This window comes from Papio anubis, chromosome 4 (assembly GCF_008728515.1).
Source record: "Papio anubis isolate 15944 chromosome 4, Panubis1.0, whole genome shotgun sequence".
In the NCBI taxonomy this organism is placed as follows: Eukaryota; Metazoa; Chordata; class Mammalia; order Primates; family Cercopithecidae; genus Papio; species Papio anubis.
In genome coordinates, this window is record NC_044979.1 from 167275608 (window position 1) to 167296505 (window position 20898).

Genomic DNA, 20898 nt, shown 5'->3' on the forward strand with positions numbered 1-20898 from the left:
ATTTGGCAATATCACTTCAAATGCAACAATTTGTTAATTTAAAAGATGGTCTACTATAACAAGCATGTGACGTATTTATTCATAACTTAAGCAGGCAAGAGTAAGCCCTCTTAAAGGTGTAAAAGATCTAAGTTACATTGGCCTTGATCACAGTATTGAAGTTGTGGGTAAAAAGTACAACAGATAAACTCCAGCCAAGTAAACTGAGTGAGTGGGAAAGTGGTACCTCAGGCTGTGCAACTGTTACTCAGAAAACAAAGCCATTTTATTGGAATGTATCAAAAACGATTTCTTTGCTAGCCCACAAAGAATGCTACCCAAGTCCTGGGGTTTCAGATGGATAATAATTGGTCCAGACAGAGAAAAACCTATGCTGTTAAAGAAATATCTCTTTAAAAGCTGGGAAGAGACTAAGATTAAGTTAATTACGAACTCTGTACCAATTCCTTTGCACAGAGATTAATCATTTTTCTATACCAAATAAGGATGTGAAGATCCAAACTTTTATTCAAGACAGACAAACATGATTTTGTCTTTGGGAGTATCTCTTGGTAAAGATCAAGTACACATATTTGACTTTAAGAGGAAGATCTTCCTCAAAAACAAACAAACAAAAAAACAACCAAAAAAGCCAGTCTTGGAGATAATTTTACCAAAATTAACATTGTTTTTTAAAAAACCTAACTTGGGGTGGGTGGGGGGTGAGGGGGGGTGGGGCAAGGAACACTAATGATAAAAAAAAATAACTTACCAAGAAGTGAAACAGGCTGGGTTACAGGAGGGGTGGGCAGATTCGTGGGTGCAGCAGGTGGCACAGCAGAGCCATACATTTTCACACTGTCACCAGACTCGGCGTTTCCTCTAGCCCCAGACACCACTGTTGGAATGGGATTTCCAATAGATAAGTCTTTTGTAGTGTCTTCATTTATACCAGCGATAGTAGCTAAGGAATATAATTATATCAACATGTGAAGCTGAATAATTAATTATCTCCCGGTCAACATTCTTCTGCCATACTATAGACCCTATTACCGGTTCACTCTCCCTCCTACACCCAGCTCCAAGAGGATAAGCAAACACAAAGAAAAAAACATGCTTACAGTTTGGGATGCTTATTGGTGGAGTGTGAGGAGGAGGAATGGATACTGGTGGAGTTATAGGAGGTGGGGGTCCAGGAGGAAGAAAACCTAGAATAAGAAAAATAATGTCAACTTACGCTGTTATCACTTCATCGCAGGCTCTAAAGTAAGTATGTTCACAGACAATTTAGTGTACCTGGTGGTAAATGCATTGGGTTGAATCCTGGGCGCAAAAATGGTGGAGGAGGAGGGGGAGGAGGAACACCAGGACCAAAGCCTGGAGGTGGAATTCCCAGAGGTGGCGTGAAAGCAGGTGGCTGGAGAGCACCAACTACAGGTGGACCTGGTTGATGTGGTGGGACCTAGAAAGAAAGACAGAAGAATAAACCACCTATCCAGACATCCTCCTGTCCATATAGTAAGCACAGGTAAAAGAGCATACTGGTGAAAAAAATAGATGTTTCTTAATTTGTGCTTATTAGACCAGTAAATTCATTAAATAACAGGTGGTAACTTCTATTCGTACCAACTGATAGAAATCAAAGCTGTGGGCCAGGTGCGATGGCTCACACCTGTAATCCCAGCACTTTGGGAATCCAAGGCAGGTGGATCACCTAAGGTCAAGAGTTCAAGACCAGCCTGGCCAACATGGTGAAACCCTGTCTATACTAAAAATACAAGAATTAGCTAGCTGGGTGTGGTGGCAAGTGCCTGTAATCCCAGCTACTCCGAAGGCTGAGGCAGGAGAATCACCTGAACCCGGGAGGTGGAGGTTACAGTGAGCCGAGATTGAGCCACTGCACTCCAGCCTGGGTGACAGAGCGTGACTCCATCTCAAAAAGAAAGAAAGAAAGAAAGAAAGAAATCAAAGTCGTGCTCTCTACTTTATGACAGCAAATTCACACTATATTTCGTCAGTGTTTTGACATCATGTAATACATTTTAAAATGTTCCATGGTACTCTCAGCAATACAGCTTTAAGACAGGCTACTTGGCAATTTACACAATGGCTAAGATCACAGGTCCTGGAGCCAAATTGTCTGCTTCTCCCACCCACTTTAGTAGCTGTGTGACCTTGAGCAAGCTATTTAAACTCTCTAAAATGGGAAAGTGCCAACCACATACAATTATGCAGATTAAATGAGTTAATACATACTAAGTGCTGGTGCCTGGCACTTAAATACCCAACAAATGTTAGCTATTTTTTTTTTTTTAAAGATAAATTTTAACAACCCCTAGCCAGGGTATCAGTCTATGGCCTGTTAGGAAATGGGCCGCACAGCAGTGGGCAAGCAAGTACCACCGCCTGAGCTCTGCCTCCTGTCAGATCAGTGGTAGCATGAGATTGTCATAGGAGCATGGACCCTATCGTGAAATGCACATGTGAGGGATCTAGCTTGGGCACTTCTTATGAGAATCTAATGCCTCATGATCTGAGGTGGAGCGCTTCATCCTGAAACCATCCTCCACCTCAGTCCATGGAAAAACTGCCTTCTAAGAAACCAGTCCCTAGTGCCGGAAAGGTTGGGGACCGCTATTTAACAGAGTAGGCAGGTTTCTGTAAATGAGTGCTGACACACATTGAATTTTGTTTAGAACCTGCACTGGAAGGGCATATCCAGAAGGTCAACTGAAGGGTTTACCAACTAGGGGAGTCCATTTAAATCACAGCTAAGAATGTAGCAAAGCACACAGTTTGCCCCTCACAATGAGAAAATGAAGACACAATTCAGATTTTTGTGATAGCTCAGATTTATCTGATTCAGATTTAATGTGAGAAACTGAGGAAGGAAGACAAGAAAAATCTAGTAGATCACACATAGAACTATGGATCAAGTTCTTATAATTTTCAAAGGGTTTTTGATTTTTCAGCTCTTACGACGTGACAAAAAACATACTGAGTACTTAACACATATTATCTCATTTAACCCTCAAAACAACTCTTAACATATGAGGAATGCCAAGGCCAGGAAAGGGAATTTGCACATTTACAAATAGGAAACTGAACCTTAGAGGTTAGGTTACATGCTAAATACCATACTGCTGAATATAAACAATGGAGTTGAGAATTAAACCCAGTTTTACCAGAATCTAGTATTCTTTTCAAGTAACAGGTTGGTTGAGTAGACAGCAAATATTTTAGAGTAAGAACATATCTTCATGTTAAAAATGGCATTTAATTTATTATAAAGTTTTCAATCCATTTGAAAATTTCATAATAATAGCACCCAAGGTGAAAATTAGGAAAATTCCTTTCCCCCAAAGCAGCAACTTATTGGGTACATATTCAAGTTTCTTCAGAACATAACGTCCCTGAAGAATGAAGACTCAGAAAAAAAGTAGGCAGAACCTATGAAACTTGATACTGAATAATCTGGATGGATAGATGTAAGACAATATACATTTACTTTGGTTGTATAAACATTTATGGGCCAGGCACTGTGGCTCACGCCTGTAATCCCAGCACTTTGGGAGGCCAAGGCAGGCAGATCACTTGAGGTGAGGAGTTTGATACCAGGCTGGCCAGCATGGTGAAGCCCCGCCTCTACTAAAAATACAAAAATTAGCCGGGTGTGGTGGCACACGCCTGTAATCTCAGTTACTCAGGTGGCTGAGGCAAGAGGGTCGGCTTGAACCTGGGAGGCGAAGGTTGCAGTGAGCTGAGATCGTGCCACCACACTCCAGCTTGGGGAACAGAGAGAGACTCTGTCTCCAAAAACAAAAACAAAAATTATGAAAAGAATATAAACTTTAAATCTGACAAAACATGAAAAATTAATATGCACATATATGTAGTCATGTTTTTTACTCTGAATTCAGACATATATCTACAAAGGGACCTTTCAGGCACTTCAAGTTTAAGTCATGTCCCAATATCCTCACCTGTGGAGGGGGCACTGTTATAGGTGCAGGAACAGGAATAGGAGGGACAGGCACAGGTAACGGTTTAGGTATGGGTGATACTGGTTCTGTGTGTGAGGTTTCAGCACCTCCATTTTGAGCAACTTCATTTTCAGGCTTCTTAGGAATTCCTTTCCAATCTGTGAGAGTGAAAGAAATTTAACAAGAGTTTACCATTTTCAGTTTGTAACTTTAAATCTAGAAATAAAAAAAGTTGATTATAAAAACCTAGCACAGTTATTAAAGAAATTCCTATGCTAATTTTAGAAATAGTAATTATTTAAATTAACAACAACAGAAACATGTAAAAGAATGCACACTGTGTGCCAGGCACTGTCAGCAGCACTCTATTTATACTAGCTTATGTAGTTCTCACAACCATTTACAAGTAGATACTATTATTATTCCCATTTTACAAATGAGAAAAGCAAAGACAGCTTGCCCAAGATCACATTCTTGGTAAATGGCAGGGATGGATTCAACTCAGACACATTTGGTTCTAGAGTCCATGTTCTTAACCACAGGAATGTATTAAAAATAAAGGATCATGAAACACCCAGTATTTCCTGAACAAATTTTCACTAGTATTAAAGAATAACTTACACCTTCCACCTATTTCCACATATCTTCTAGTCAAGTGAAAACAAAACCATCTTTCTGCTCTGTCCTCTGAGCCTCTGGCTCCATCAGAGATTCTCCTATATTCTTGACCTTTTCAATACATTCTCCACTGGACCATGAGCTCCAAGATTACATCATCTTCTTTTTACCATTTTCCAGAGCCTGCCAGATGTCTGGCACATAGTAGGCCCTCAACACCTGATTGCCTTAACACAAATCTAGCTCTATCCTTAGATGAAGGCTTTGTGCATTAATAGAGGGAGGGAGTGGGATGTTGGAATAGCACAGCATTGTTTCAGCTCTTTTTGGTTCTCAAACCATCACTCCTGCTTGAAGCTTCCTTTATTTTTATTTTTTGAGACGGAGTCTTGCTCTGTCTCCCAGGATGGAGTGCAGTGGCGCAATCTCAACTCACTGCAACTTCTATCTCCTGGGTTCCAGCAATTCTCCAGCCTCAGTGTCCCAAGTAGTTGGGATTACAGACACCCGCCACCACATCCAGCTATTTTTTTTTTTTTTGTACTTTTAGTAAAGATGAGGTTTTACCATGTTGGCCAGGCTGGTCTTGAACTCCTGACCTCAAGTGACCTGCCCACCTCAGTCTCCCAAAGAGCTGGGATTACAGGCATGAGCCACTGTGCCTGGCCTTGAAGCTTCCTTTAAATGTTCTTTCTGAGGGCGGTGAGGACAAGCATGGTGGCTCACGCCTGTAATCCCAGCACTTTGGGAGGCTGAGGCAGTAGGCAGATCACCTGAAGTCACGAGTTCAAGACCAGCCTGGCCAACATGGTGAAACCCCATCTCTACTAAAAAAACCCAAAAAAATTAGCAGGGCACAGTGGTACACGCCTGTAGTCCCAGCTACTTGGGAGGCTGAGGCAGGAGAATCACTGGAACCCGGAAGAGGCTGTAATGAGCCAAGATCATGCCACTGCACTCCAGCCTGGGTGACAAGAGTGAGACTCCATTTCAAAACACAACAACAACAAAAAAACGTTCTGTGTTGCCATGCCATCCTATTCTCCTCCTTGTTCCTCTGTCTAGCAATCTCCAGGTCATGCCCATGCATTCTGCGATTTTCCCCACTGCAATTTCACTGTCAATCTGGCATTTTAAATATTTGTGCCCACAAATAACTGCAACTCCTTGTCTTACACGTTTACTTTAGATTGCTTCTCTGGACATCTAAAACTTTCCAAGGTACTTATTATGAAGCACTGGATTAAAACACAATACCAAGCTGTGTGCAGTGGCTCACGCCTGTAATGCCAGAGGGAGGTCGAGGTGGGCAGATCTTTTGAGGTCAGGAGTTCGAGACCAGCCTGGCCAACATGGTGAAACCTTGTCTCTATTGAAAATGCAAAAATTAGCCGGGCAAAGTGGCACACGCCTGTAGTCCCAGCTACTCGGGAGACTGAAGGAGGAGAGTGGCTTGAACCTGGGAGGCAGAGGTTGCAGTGAGCCAAAATGGCGTCACTACACTCCAGCCTGGGCAACAGAGTGAGACTCCATCTCAAAAAAATAAATAATACATAGTACCAAAGATGCTCAGTGAAGACCTATATGATCTGTTAAGTTTCACAGGAAAAGTTCTACTTAATTCTGTAATTCATAAACTCCACAATCAATAAGTATTTCACTTGTGTTTGCATCTCTTTTGTCTCATTCACTATTTAACCCTGTTTATAATGGAGATACTGACACAGAAGGGATACTAAAAAATCTCAAAAATCACGTCCTAATGCAAGGAACAGGACATTTAATTTGTCATATGTACTACCAAGCAAATAAGTGAACTGTAAGAGAAATTAAATACTGCTTTACCTGGGTTAAGTGTGTCACTGTCCAACATTCCTCCTTCACAAAAACTCTCCAGTTCCTCAGGCTTGACTTTGTCCCATGGAATATAAGTAACACCAAGTTCTACATCCCAATACTGCTTATAATCTGCCTTTATTCCTTTGTTTAAGGCCCAGGCAATCTATTTCATTCACCATTAGTGAAAATATAAAAAGAAAAGAAAGAAAAACAAGATCATAAGTCTTGAGAGTACTATTCTCTATCATTCTATCCATTCCGACTTGGGCAGCAAGGGAGCAATCTGGACCAGCTAGGCTTGGATCTCATTCAAAGCCTTATTCTCACTACAGAACTGGTTACCCTTTAATTCTCATTTTGTCCTAGGATGGAAATTTCACTGGCATATTTTCCTTACCAACTCTCACCCAAACCAGCCAACATAAAACTAAGAGAAAAGGAAAAAGTTTATCAGGGAAAGCCTGAAGTTCCCTGAATAGCCTAGTAGTATACTGGGGACTACTTTTCTAAGTCTAGGGGTGCCTTGTAATTACTTAACATCAGACAAAATCTTTTTGCAGTGCAATCCAGTGGTAGAACGGGGTGTTAAGACACTGAGGAAACACTGACTTTAGCTCCTTAGGGGAAAAATACCCATGTACCTATATGTTTTTCTCCACCTTTGGTTAATATGGTAAACTTTAAAAATACAGTATCCAATTTTTTTTGAACAGGACAAAACATATTGCTAAAGGACATTATATTTAAAGCACTAATTTACCTTGATGAACCCATCTACATTTAGGAAAAAAACAAACAAATTCTATCATGCATGTAACATTTACAATTTTATGTTAAAACACTGGAATCCTTTAGGAGATATTCTAAGCAAAAAAAGAGAAAGAGATGCACATGAAATGCCTCAGTGTTGAAAATAATTTCTAAAACCCAAATTAGTTTTTATAGGCCACATACTTTCCCCCTTCTGCCTCTGCCTATTTTTAAAAGATGAATTATAACATACAAGACTGTACCTTTATGGATTTCTGGTTCACTTTATAGTTTCCTCGGCTCAGTTTCTGCAGGGCACGATACGCATCTTGCCTATGAACCATAACAATATAGGCACAACCCCTGGGAGGAATCATCTGCTCCAAAACATTTTAATATTATAAAGATAACAAAATTGAAAAGCAGTAAGATAACAAAACTAAGTAAGCAGTTCCAACAATCCCATCCCTCACCCCATGTTCTATTATGTAAGGTTAAATTCATTTCTAAGTTGGCAATTCAAGTTGGGTCTCAACTGAGTCCTCTAAGCTTTGTTAAATAAAGACTTACCTAGAAATGTTTGAAATTAAACTTAATTATCCAAGAAATGTTAAATACAAAGAATTCTAAGAAATGTTAAATACAGAGTTCTAAACGTGGACTCAAGAGCACCTAAACTCTAGTCACATCTATAAACCTGGGCAAATTATAACTTTGATCTCAAGTCCTTCATTTCATAAAATGACACTAATCACACCTGTCCATCATACTTAAATAACTGAATAAACACTCACATTAATTGATTCAATTGGACCAAACTCTTCCAAGAGACTGGCAACATCCTGCTGAGTAGTTCTTTTGTCCAGCTGTCCCACCCAGAGGGTAGTACTGCAAACTTAAAATAAAATTACAATCATAAAGAGATTCACATTTGATAATGAGTAGCACTGTAGCTGACATAAAAAAATCATTACACAAAATATTCATGAACTATATTACACCACCACAAGTTTAAATAGTAAATCTCACATACATTTAAAAAATTCTAGAAATCTGCAATTGTACTTCCTGAAAGAGAACTGGGATAGTGAAAGGTATACATAAAAGCTGGAAAAAACTGGCTTTTTTGCAGATGGATCTAACGATTTCATCAACTCTCTTGATTACCAACCAGCTACATGCTTTGTTACATGTAACTGTCCTTTCTCCACTCTTAAGTGTTCATGGTTTTTCTTTTATGTTGTGTCCTAGGTGATAAGCCTTATGGAATCAGAAATATTACATATGCCCTAGTCGTTTTATAAATTAAAATCTTAGTCATCTTAATAGTTACTAATTTATATCAAATATATGCCTAGTACACCTTACTAAATGTATTCTGAAGACATCTGATGAGATTCAGAAAATAATGCAAGTGAATATATTCTGTAAATTTTTGGTTCACTCCTTACTGCTGCTTTATAGCTGGTTTAAGGTACAAAAGCAAATCTAAGGGATACATCAATGCATAAACAAGGCACAATAAAGCAGTATTTCAAATAAAAACACAGTGGTAACATTTCTTTTATAGCTTTGCTAACAGTTATAAACACTTTAAACCTAAGACATGAAAAAACAGTACATGAGGTTTGAATATAAAGGTTGAGTTACCACTTGCAGTTTCTGGTTTCACTTGAGGGAGGCCTTTTTGTCGACGTTCTCTCTCTTTTTCTCGATCCCGTCTTTCTTGGGATCGAGATCGAGGAGAATGTCGGCGTCTATCCCTGGACCGAGATCGAGAACGTCGATGACGAGACCTTCGAGATCTAGAACCAGATCTAGATCGCCTCCTTTTTGGTGACCTAATGTTTTCAAGAGAAGAGAGAACACATAGCACATAGACAAAACCCAGAAAATATAAGCACATACTAATTTAAAAAAAAAAAAAAATACAACTAGGTAATTTAATGTTTGGATACGTAAGAATGCAATAGCCGAGAATTCATTTTACAGATTTTAGTATGTCCCAAATTAGAAATCATGCGCATTATTTAAATAAAATAAACAATGTTGACAGCTTATATAATAAAAGTATCTGTCATCTTCAGTGCCTCCGGTACTATACAAAATTACGTCCTTATAATTTAAGTAGCTAATTTTCATGCTTGAGATATACTGCTACTACTGTTATCTATCTTCTCAGTAAAGTCTTTTCTGCAGCAATTAAAAACATTATCTAATTACATCATTACTGTGATCTTTCCACTTTTGCTGGCTGATGAAGTTGTAATGGAATTTTGAAAATACAGTTCTTCTAATACCACATACTCTATATCTATGGTATAGAATTGTATTTTCAAAGTTCCATTACATCTGAGCAACTCAAATATAGGGAAAAAAATGTAAGACAAATGATGTAGTTTTTTTTTTTAAATCAATACTTCACCTGTCCCCTTCTACATACATATACAAATACAAATATACCAACTGTTATTTTACTAACACTCTGAATATCTGAAAATAACCCAATCTAATTTTAATTTGTGTCCCCTAAGACACACAGGGTTGGAAAAAACATTTTCTATAAATTACCTGGATGCTGACCTAGATCTTGACTTTCTGTTATCAGACATATGTCGCTTAACGTCTTGAATACAAGGTTGTTCTACTTCCATTTCCTTAAAAAACAAAAACCATGATAAAATGAGAAATTTAAAAAGTATTAAGGTAAGAGGACAAAATCTAACAAAAGCTACATTAAAAATGTCCTGCCCTTAAGCAATTCTCTTTTGGTTGCCTGGGACCAAATTACTAATTTAACAACAACTGGCCATCACTAGGGGAAAAAAAAACCAAAAACCACTTTTATACTGTTTAAAAGATTAAAAGAAGTATTTCTCTACTTCTGGTAAAGTTATTTTGCTTAAATTACATACCATTTTAATAAACCATCATCTAATGCAGTGAAGTAGGCACTAGTTAAGCCTTCAACACTCTATATCAAACCTCACAGAATCCTATGGAAGTTGGTAATATTAGAAGTTCACTTTCCAGATGAAAAACTTGGAGCACTGGGAGGGTTTAACATGTACCCAGGTCTTTCTTCATATTCAAAAATGAAGACAGCAAGCAAATAAGGAGAAATCTGCATATAAGTCAAGGCAACAAAAAAAGATGCAACTATCTGAGAATAAAATTTTACCTGCTGATGTGGCTTCTGTGTAAGTGGTTCATTCTGTGCCTGAAAAGAAGCTTGGAAAGGCTGCTGCACTGGTGGAGTTGGAGGAATCACAGGCTGAGCCATGGGAGGAAATGGAGGTGTAGGAAGAAGTCCAAATCCTGGCATTTGTCCATTAGGAGGAAGTGGAACCTTTCATTTTTAAAGAAAGTGTATGAGTAATAGCTATCAAAATAATTTAGAAAACCTTTATTATATAAAACTAAAATATCTTCAATAAACTTTTATCAAGGAAAAGTTACAATGACATTCAACATTGTTTAACAATTTCCCTATGTACAATTTTCATGCAAGGATTGTTACATACCAAGTATATAGGTTAAAAATCCTGTAACTCTTTTTAAAATTACGAACACACAGGTTTAGTTTTAAATATTTAAAGAAATACCTTCATTTACATAAGGAAGCAATGTGATAAACTGAACTTCAAGTCAGAAGTACTCTATTGCAAATGGTCTTTTTTCAGCTTTAAAGACAATTAAGCCTTTTGGGAGGAAAACTGGCTTTCTAGAAGCAATGACTCCTAGGTTTACTTTAAAAAAATTTACCAAGGGGGAATTTCAACTAACATACCCAACTTTTAGAGTTTCAAATAAAGTATCATAATAATAATGAAAGTAAACTACAGTCTGACATATTTCTGCATGTCAATTTAAATACAAATAAAACTATAAATAGAATGCTTTAAGTATTCTTTCTAAATTATTTATGAACTTTCAGTAATGGTTAAACACTTGAAATAACAAAAATGCTTCCCACCCCATCCCCATAATTTAGATACAGAGCCAAATTTAAGAGAACACTCAATGAGAGAATTTACTGGAACAAATTTACTGGAACAAATTTATCTCTACTAACTTCCTGCAACTCTCCAGTGTATTATGTATGCTCCTTTTATTGCGGATTTCAAACTATATTCCTGAATGTTCAGAGCTCAGAGCTCTCTAAAGTATCTAACCACACAAACTACAGAAGAAAGGCCCTTCCAAGGGAAAAAGTTGTCTAACTAAACTGGTCGGTTTCTTCAAATATAACTGTAATCTCTAAATTATTTTAACTAAAATGCCTATTATTAAAATATGAGCATGTGATTTTGGCATCCTCGTTTTAATTACAGAAAAAAAGCAACTCAAAACAGTTATGTGTTCAACAGCTTTTATCAGAGCTATAGTACGACTCAGCCCATCACATAGCTGCATAGTGCTCTGTGGAATGTAAATCATATACTCTATAATGAATAGATCTTTCTTTCAACTGCAAGAAAAATGCTTGTACCTGATGGTGCATTGGATCCTGTTGTATTCCCATCATTCGTGGCTGAAACTGATCCATATTTTGTGTGTATGCTGGCTGCTGCATGCCATCTCCAGGAAAGCCACTAAAAAAAGGTGGATAATCTTTTACACATTCAGAAGCACAAGCTTCTCAGCCACACTTAAACTACAGAAACAGTGTTGTTCATGAGTCATTAATCAACATTTTACTGAACCACATATTTACCTATATATTACATTTAATTTATAAACTCAGTATTATTCCCAACATAAAAGCCATTTTTTGTTTTAAATCTTAGAGGATCCCTTCCTCATTCAAGAGAAAACTAATACCACAAATTTTACAAAACAACTTCACTGAAAATTGTTTTCATTGCTAAATGTTACTTAGATTATGCCTTACAACTATTACCAATTTTCTATCTGCTGAGGAATAAAAAAAAACTAACAATGGTGCCTGTGGAGGAGGAGGAGAGGCAGCAGCGGGTGCAGCAGCAGCAGGCACAGTGGCGGTAGGTGCAGGGGGCACAGCAGCAGCAGGTACTGTTGTGGCAACGGCAGTGGTATCCTCTTTCTTTGATTCTTCCACAGCTTCTGGCTCATCATCATAGTCAAATCTATCAAGCAACTTCTGGAATAATTATGTCAATATTTCATTTTAAAATTTAGACTGATTCATTGCACAAAAAACTTTATGAAAACAAAGGATGTTTACCACCATCTAGAAACCCACACTGTCAAGCACAATCTTCTTTTCCCTCATGCCCCTAAGGACCTTGGTTTGTAGATATAAACAATTTTTACACAGATGCCAGTTTGGAAAACACACAATGTTTTCATTCTGTTTTCCTTCCTCAATTGTAAGTACAGTGCTTTCTTTCTATTTTCTATTGGTGTATTTCACAAGTAATTTAGCAGCATACATGTTTTTCTAAAATACTTATTTCCCTAGACTAAAAATGTTTGGAACTTCGTGCACATGAAAATGGGTATACATTTTCAGTCAATATAAAATGTACAAAAAGACTGTCTTATCCAATCACCATAAATGCATATAGAAAAGTGTCCATATACTGCTTCCTCAAAAATATACTAATATAAAGAAAGATAAAAATGGCAGGGACACAAAAAAGTCACTAGCAGATCACTGAGAGGTTCATTTGCTTCTTTATCATAACTTCACAGCTTATCAGAAACTTTCATTTAAAAAAAAATTCAGGAGACTTAATGAGATCACATATCTAGAAGAACAATTTTAAGTAAGATTTATTCAGAAAAAAGGTAATGCATTAAATACCTACTAATGTGTATTATATCATATAGACTTCATCATCACAAGAACACTGCAATTTAGATAGTTTCTTCTTTTTTACAACAAGAAAACAAAGGCTCAGGTGATTAAGAAACATGATTAAGATTGTACAGTCAGTGAATGGTAGAATCAGGATGCGGACACTAGTCCTTTCGACTTGAAAGCCCTCAGTCTCTGGCTTTCGATAAGCAATCTTTCCTTTCAAGTTGTGCTCCTTAAATTCCTAAACTTGTGTCATTCTATAATAGTTCTGTCTGGCCGGGCGCGGTGGCTCATGCCTGTAATCCCAGCACTTTGGGAGGCCGAGGCGGGTGGATCATGAGGTCAGGAGATCCAGACCATCCTGGCTAACACGGTGAAACCCCGTCTCTACTAAAAATAAAAATAAAAAAATTAGCCAGGCGAGGTGGTGGACGCCTGTAGTCCCAGCTACTTGGGAGGCTGAGGCAGGAGAATGGCATGAACCCGGAGGCGGAGCTTGCAGTGAGCCGAGATTGCACCACTGCACTCCAGCCAGGGTGACAGAACGAGACTCCATCTGGGGGGGGGGGGGGGGGGGGTGGGGAAAGAAGAAGAAGAAGAAAAAATAGTTCTGCCTAGAGATTCTGGTTTTGCTTTATTGAACAACAGACTTCTGAATCAGTAATGAAAGTTCCGTCCTTAGACAACACAGTATATAGGACTAAACTAAGTGTAAAGAGTGTTTTGGGATAGAGCTAACTTATGTTTCTTTCTTTGTAGTTCTAGGCCAAGTGAGTAAAGTTCTTACAAATGAGCAAGTTAGTATTTTCTGAACAGGAACCATCATAGCCCAGGTACCTTGCTGTTTTACACACATTTTTATTTAACCCTCATGGCAACAATAAAATATTTTTACTACCATCTTTATTTTACACTACTGAACACTAAACATGAATTCAACAACAGGATAGTCTTTAAGTAATTGGAGCCAAAATTAAAATCTGGTCAAAGTTGCCTACAAAAAACAAAACCTATGATCTTCACGGTTTATTACATACTAATATGTTCTTTAAAGTTTGAAGAATACTGCTTTGAAAAAAATAGTTGAAGCAATTGAAAAATTTAAATGGGGTCTATCCAAAAAGAAATTTTAGTTGCTTTTTAGGAAACTGAAAATCTACAAAGCAGCTGAAACAGACAAATTATTTCCAGTGAGAAGCCTGAAATAGACCTTTTATGTCAAAGGAAAAGCACAGAATTCCTTTTTCTAAACTTACGGGCCAATCAACTTAAGGTTAAATACTAGAGCAATTAGAATTCACATTAATAAGAGAAAGATGCTCACTATCATGGCTTTTCCTAAATTTACCTATAAATTCAAAGGAATTCTATACACCGACATAGAAATGTATAGAGTTTTCCAGTTTATCTGGAAAAGTATGCTGTGATGGTTAATTTTGTGTCAACCTAAGTTATGTAGTGCTCAGTGTATCGTCCAACACTAACCTAGATGTTGCTGTGAAGGTGTTTTTTAGATGAGAGTAACATTTAAATCAGTAGACTCCGAGTAAAGCAGACTACTCTCGATAATGAGTGGGCCTCAATCAATCAGTTGAAGGCATTAAAAATAAGAACTGAGGTAGAAGGAATTATCCTCAACAGTGCAACAGAGAAACCCTGGCCTGAGTTTTCAGTCTGCTATCCTGCAAATTCACACTCAGGCCTACAATGTTAACGCCTCCTGAATTTCCAGCCTGCAGACCTGCCCTACAAATTTCAAAATTGCTAGCCCCTACAATTGCGTGAGCCAGTTTCGTAAGGCAAACCTATCTTTCATTCAACAATCTAGACAGACAGATGCAGATGTAGATACAATTACTGGTTTTGTTTCCCTGGAACTCCTGACTAATACACTTCATGATAAATGAATAAAGTTGGAAAAAGTATGAGGGAGAGTTTGAAAAACAGTTAAGTGGGAGGGGGAGAGATGGGACACCAGGAAATGAAAGACAGTCTGTTACAAGAATAATGATGATGCAGAAATAAACAAATATATTAGTGGGACAGAACAGTGTCCAGAGGTGAGACACAGAAACATATGGGAATTTAGTGTATAAAAAAGTAGTGAGGGAGAACTGGCTATTTTCAAAAATATAAAGGTTTAACTATCTTGAATCATATTCTAAAACAGATTCCAGAGGGACTAAACAGACAATCATAAAAAAAAAAACCTTACTAGAATACAGAATTCTTTTTTAATACAAATGAGTTTTCCTAATCACAACATAAAACAAAAAACTAATAAAACCAAATATATGAATTTATGTTCATATGCGCATGCAAACAGGTATGTAAGAATATACACAAACAAATCTGTTCAAATCTACAGTGTGGAATTCTTCCCTTATTTTATAACTTTCTGTATTACCTGGTTTTTTTTTTTCATACACGTATATATTTCTTTTTTACTCAAAAAAATTTATCCAACTTTTGTTTAATCAGTCATCACTCATAAATCACTAAGATATAATGAAAACTGTTAGGCCGGGTGCGGTGGCTCAAGCCTGTAATCCCAGCACTTTGGGAGGCTGAGGCGGGTGGATCACGAGGTCAGGAGATCAAGACTATCCTGGCTAACATGGTGAAACCCCGTCTCTACTAAAAATACAAAAAACTAGCCGGGCGTGGTAGCGGGCGCCTGTAGTCCCAGCTACTCGGGAGGCTGAGGCGGGAGAATGGCATGAACCCGGGAGGCGGAGCTTGCAGTGAGCTGAGATCATGCCACTGCACTCCAGCCTGGGAGACACAGCGAGACTCCGTCTCAAAAAAAAAAAAAAAAAAAAAAAAAGAAAAGAAAGAAAACTGTTACTTACTACGCACATTTTTAATTTAGACTATTGGCAATAAAGTCCTTCTGTTTTTATAGTTAGGATGTTGGAAAGACTCAGAAATTTTAAAGATGATGAAACCAAAGGCATCAGTCCTGATTTTCAAACTTTTGAGTTTTTTTGCAGTGAAAACTGAAATGTCAAATGATGTTTTACAAAGTCATAAACCAAATAAAACAGACAAGAGTGAAGCTGTTAGGGTTAAATTTCAATGAGAAACTCTAAGCTGTTCAGCATATCCATATCCTTAGTGACAACTTCTTAAAGACGCCTAAGAAACCACAGGCCCAATAGAGCAGCTGAAAGACAATGACCTAACTCAAATCCTCTTTTTTGTTGTTGCTTGTTTTTTAAAGACAGGATCTCATTCTGTTGCCCAGGCTAGTGGCACAATCATGGCTTACTGCAGCTTTGAATTCCTGGGGCCAAGCAATCCTCCCACCTCAGCATCCTGAGTGGCTAGGGCTACAGATGAGACCATGCGCCCAGCTGGTTCCCAAACCCTCATATTATACATATGGTAACTAAGTTAAAATGCATGCACACACACATATTAAAAATAATATATTTTATACATTTTTATATATTAAAAATACCCATACATTATTAATACACACACATATATATTAAAAATAAACACAGATGGGGTCTCACTATGTTGCCCAGGCTGGTCTCAAACTCCTGGGCTCATGAGATCCTCCCTTCTCGACCTCCCAAAGTGTTGGGACTATAGGCATGAGTCACCACACTTGGCTGTCTGGGTTTTTAACAGCAAAAAACTGAAAGCAATTTGAATGTCTATTAGTAGTGGAATGGCTGAACTATAATGTGCTCGTGTAGTGGAATATTATGTATTACATGCATTCAGTAAAAATGTAGATCTAAATCCACTATTAACGTTAACAACAACAAAAAAGATATAAGAGTATTAACACCAAAACAAGTGGGTATGTATTATAATCAATTAAAGAAAAGCATGTATCTGTAGGAAATTAATTCTGAAAAGATATAAGGCAAAATGTTACACAGTAATCCCCAAGTACTGGGGTTAATGAAGAATTTTCTGTTTCCTTTACTCCCTAATTTTTTTTTTTTTAACTTTTTTCATTTTACACTAGCAAATTCAGCTTCAAACCCTGGAAATTTTTGCAGTGAGCACACATCACATTTAAAACCAGGGAAAATAATCGATGTTTTGATGTTGAGGGGGAAAATCTCTCAAATTACAAAACAACATAATGCACAATCCACAGAAGGGATAACTTCCATAATACAAGTTGAGTGATATAAATGGTGGAGTGGGTTATGTGAGAGAAATATACCTTGTCAAATGCAGTTTTCTGTTCAGGTGGGGGGAAAGCAGCTTTTTGTTCAGATGGTTGTGTAGGAGTTGTCTTTAACTGAGCTGTGATAGCCTGAACCTGAGCCATCACAGCATTGTCAAGGGCAGGAGACTGTGGTTTTGGAGGCTGTTGAAAAGTCTGAAGGATCTGCTGAAGCTTAAAGAATGGGAAAACCAATAAATCACAGAACAAAGTATAATCATACTATCAAAAGTTAATTTAATAAAAAAAAGTCTTAAAGGTGATTCAAAGTAGCACAGGCACAGAATAAATTGGGAAAAAATCCTTTTACTAATGGTTAAATTTGTTGTGAATGAATATACAGAGATACAATGGGCATTGCTTAAGGTTAAAAATGTATGCTGACAATGTCAATGATACAAGATGATGGTCAAAGAGAAAAGAAAATACACTAAATTGTGAACAAGGTAAGCATAAGTTTTCTAGAAAAATGGAAAAATCCTCTCCGTTACAAATAATTTTGAAATCTATCAGAAATGCTAGAATTGTGAGCAACATGAGCCACTTAGCAGTTCTAAAGTCGTGTGTTGTTGCCTTGTTTATCACTTCTACATTTTCCCTATTACTCCTACATTACTTCCCGTGAAGGCTTTTCTAGTTGAAAAGCAGATGTATTTTCTCCTTTGAATGTGCTTATTAATGAAGAACAGAAAACAAGAAGTGACAACAGTACCTAGTCCTGCAAACAATTTCACCTTTGAGTAGACAATTTACCTGTTGGCCTTGAGTTGTCTGAAACAGCTGAGCCACAGCAGCAAAAGCATCAGAGCTGGGCAACTGTGGTACAGTTGGGACGGAGTTTGGAGTGGCTTGTGCGGGAGGTTCAGAAGAAACTTTTACTGGAGGTGGAGGTGAGCCTAAAAGAGAAAAGGGCATTAAGACCTAAAAACAAGTTAATCTGCGAGTTTTCCTAATTAAGCTTCTTCGCTAAAATAACATTTTATCCAATTTAACACAGTATAAAATATATAGATTGTGGCACTAGAGTTTATACTGTAACAACTACCAGAAAAGTAGACCTTTATTATAAATAGGAATTATGGAAAGAAAATCGTACCTTCCAAGATGTAAACTCAAGTTTCCTTCTTATAGAAAAATTCCATCAATACAGATAAACTCTGACTGTTTCATGTGCAAAAAATTAAGCCATTGTGTGAGCTCACAGATACATTTGACCATACCTTCATTATTGGTAACACTTTCTGCTACTGGGGCTGCATTACTAGTTCCCGCTGCCATGTCCAAAAGAGGCTGAATAATTTCAATTTTGAACACTCCATTTTTTTGCCAAAGGTTCAGCACACGAACTATTTTACTCTGTTATGCATGGGGAACACAAATATACAATAAATATTGGCATAAATAACCTATTATACTCTTACAAAAAAAAAAAAAGAGGAAAACCCCCTAGGCTAATATTTCCATACTATGTGTGTTTCATAAACAGGTGAAAAAAAATCAGAAATACAACTTGGTTAAACTACTCTAATTAGTCTTTCTTCAGTGATATCATCTAGAGTAAGGAACAGAGAGGGACTACAGACCCAGACAATAAAAAGAAATGTATTATTTGACATTTTCATTTTATTTTACTTATGGTTACAAAGAAACTCTATCACTGACCAAAAAAAAAAAAAAAGCTATCTTAAAGAAGTAAATGAAGGAGAATTTCTTGAGAGTAATTATAACAGCTAAAATATTTAAGAAACTGGCCTGTAATCAAAATTTAAATTACGTGGCCAAGTAAATATGAAGGAGATCCAGAGAAGATGTTATTCACGGGCACAACTTTTATTTTTACTTAAGGAATCATCTTGGTTTTGGGTGTATTTTTCCCATAACAGCATTCTTCCAAGAATATAAAAACAGCATCTATGACACTCAAATTTATATGCTGTTTATTGTAAATGTCTCTGTTCTTCATTATTCTGAGTATGTTTACTAGTATAATTCCCCCACCTACTTATAGTCAGCTACTATATCTGTAATGTTTTTCTACTTTTATATAGTATGTTATAAAGCCAACTGTATATATAAGGAATTAAATACTGTAGTCTGATTGCTAATGAATACCACTTAAGCATTAGCATCTCTATATGTTGGGGAAGAACATCAGTTATTGGACCTTTCTTTCTGGAATAACCAACAATCAGATGATAGCTGTCTTTTTCTACTGCACAATTTCTTCCTCACTCAACTACACAAGCACATCTTTCCAATGATACCTTCTTTAAAGATGATGTTCCTTTTGTGTTATTTTTAAAAAATTTTACTTTACTGTGGTAAGAACACTTAACTGAGATCCACTCACTTAGCACATTTTAAGTGTACAATACAGAACTGTTAACTATAGGTACAAGGTTGTTCAACAGATCTCTACAACCTATTCATCTTGCTTAACTGAAATGTCAAACCACTGATTAGCAGCTCCTAATGTTTCCCTTACCCCTGGTCCCTGGCAACCACTATTACACTCTTTGATTCTATAAATTTTGTTCCTGTCATATTTCAACAGTATGACTGATAATCCTGAAGCACTCATAAGAAAACAGATAAATATGAAATGACTATTGAAGAAAAAACTGTGTTTTGTTTCAACCTCACAGACATCGCTATACGAAAATCTTATCTAGTAAATACAGTAGGCTCCAAATATCTAATATACATTTAAAATAATATTTTTTAAAAAAGAATACAAGTTTTAGTTTAAAAATTAACTATACCTTATCTTCAGATGGACAAAGATATAAATATTGGAATGTGGCGGTTATGTTTTTAGAGAATCTTGGCCCAAAAACATCTTTATCAGTTCCAAACTGATGACGAGACTGTCGCACAATTGAGTCAATTACATATAATCCTGGAACCTTGTATTCTGGTTTACACTGCAAGGATAAAGATGTAAAATCAGTACAGAAAAAGCAAAGTCACAATTTTGACACCCATTATTTTCACATTTATGAAACTTTTCTATATCCATCCAAAGGTTGCTTTTTTAAAAAAACTACTTGAATGCTTCAGCTCTCCAAATGGCTACCTTGTCAAACTGCCCATGTCTATACGGAACTACCATTATTCTCTTGATATTATTGACCCCCAAGGTTTTACTCTTCTTTGATTTCTCTGCTTCCCTACACCCAATGTACCAAAATCGACATTACTTTACCAATCCTTAAGCCAGTTCCATACAAATTCACCTATTATGATAATCTCTACAATTCATCCTGCTCAAAAAGGTAATTTTTACCTTTCAAAATTAACAAAACATTTTTAAATGTATCAATTTTAATTCTATTAAAGTACAGTACCAAATAAAAATTAAAAAGGAGAGGTTGTTTTTGGCTAACCAAACTGACAACAGCAGAGAAAAGCAGAGAAATAGACACCTATATATATTTCTGGTGGTAGTGGAAACAGGTATAACCCTTTATGGAAGACAATTTAGCAATAAAAGCAAAGTCTTATTTAATTCACCAATTCTACATCTAGGAATTTATGGCCAAAAAAAAAAAAAAAAATTAGGTGAAACAACTCAGAAAATGGCTGCGTGCATCATGGTAACAATCGCAGAGAGGAGTATTTTGCAAATGTTTATGATAAACTCTGTGGGAAAAGCAGGCTAACAACCAGTATTATATCCATTTTTACTTTTATAAATGTACATGTACATAAATAAAAAATAAATCCAAATGTATTAATAACTATTGCAGTAA

The 20898-nt window shown here is 36.8% G+C and overlaps 1 protein-coding gene across 3 annotated transcripts in view; it reads right to left on the minus strand.

Annotated features, from left to right (window-relative positions):
- Positions 1 to 20898, minus strand: part of SCAF4 (SR-related CTD associated factor 4) — a 62450-nt gene that overhangs the window by 13946 nt on the left and 27606 nt on the right. Inside the window, exons 4-19 of one of the 3 annotated variants that reach the window (XM_003895540.4) lie at positions 19909 to 20070; positions 18367 to 18502; positions 17900 to 18042; positions 17144 to 17320; positions 12110 to 12291; positions 11662 to 11764; positions 10351 to 10518; positions 9741 to 9826; positions 8820 to 9010; positions 7964 to 8064; positions 7433 to 7546; positions 6426 to 6582; positions 3963 to 4120; positions 1276 to 1441; positions 1101 to 1187; positions 752 to 943 (exon numbers count right to left, since the gene is read on the minus strand). In XM_003895540.4, the coding sequence (XP_003895589.1) occupies positions 752 to 943; positions 1101 to 1187; positions 1276 to 1441; positions 3963 to 4120; positions 6426 to 6582; positions 7433 to 7546; positions 7964 to 8064; positions 8820 to 9010; positions 9741 to 9826; positions 10351 to 10518; positions 11662 to 11764; positions 12110 to 12291; positions 17144 to 17320; positions 17900 to 18042; positions 18367 to 18502; positions 19909 to 20070 (2323 nt within the window). The remainder of the gene's footprint in view (positions 1 to 751; positions 944 to 1100; positions 1188 to 1275; positions 1442 to 3962; positions 4121 to 6425; positions 6583 to 7432; positions 7547 to 7963; positions 8065 to 8819; positions 9011 to 9740; positions 9827 to 10350; positions 10519 to 11661; positions 11765 to 12109; positions 12292 to 17143; positions 17321 to 17899; positions 18043 to 18366; positions 18503 to 19908; positions 20071 to 20898) is intronic. The other 2 variants (XM_003895541.3, XM_009202369.3) reach the window with 2 other exon arrangements.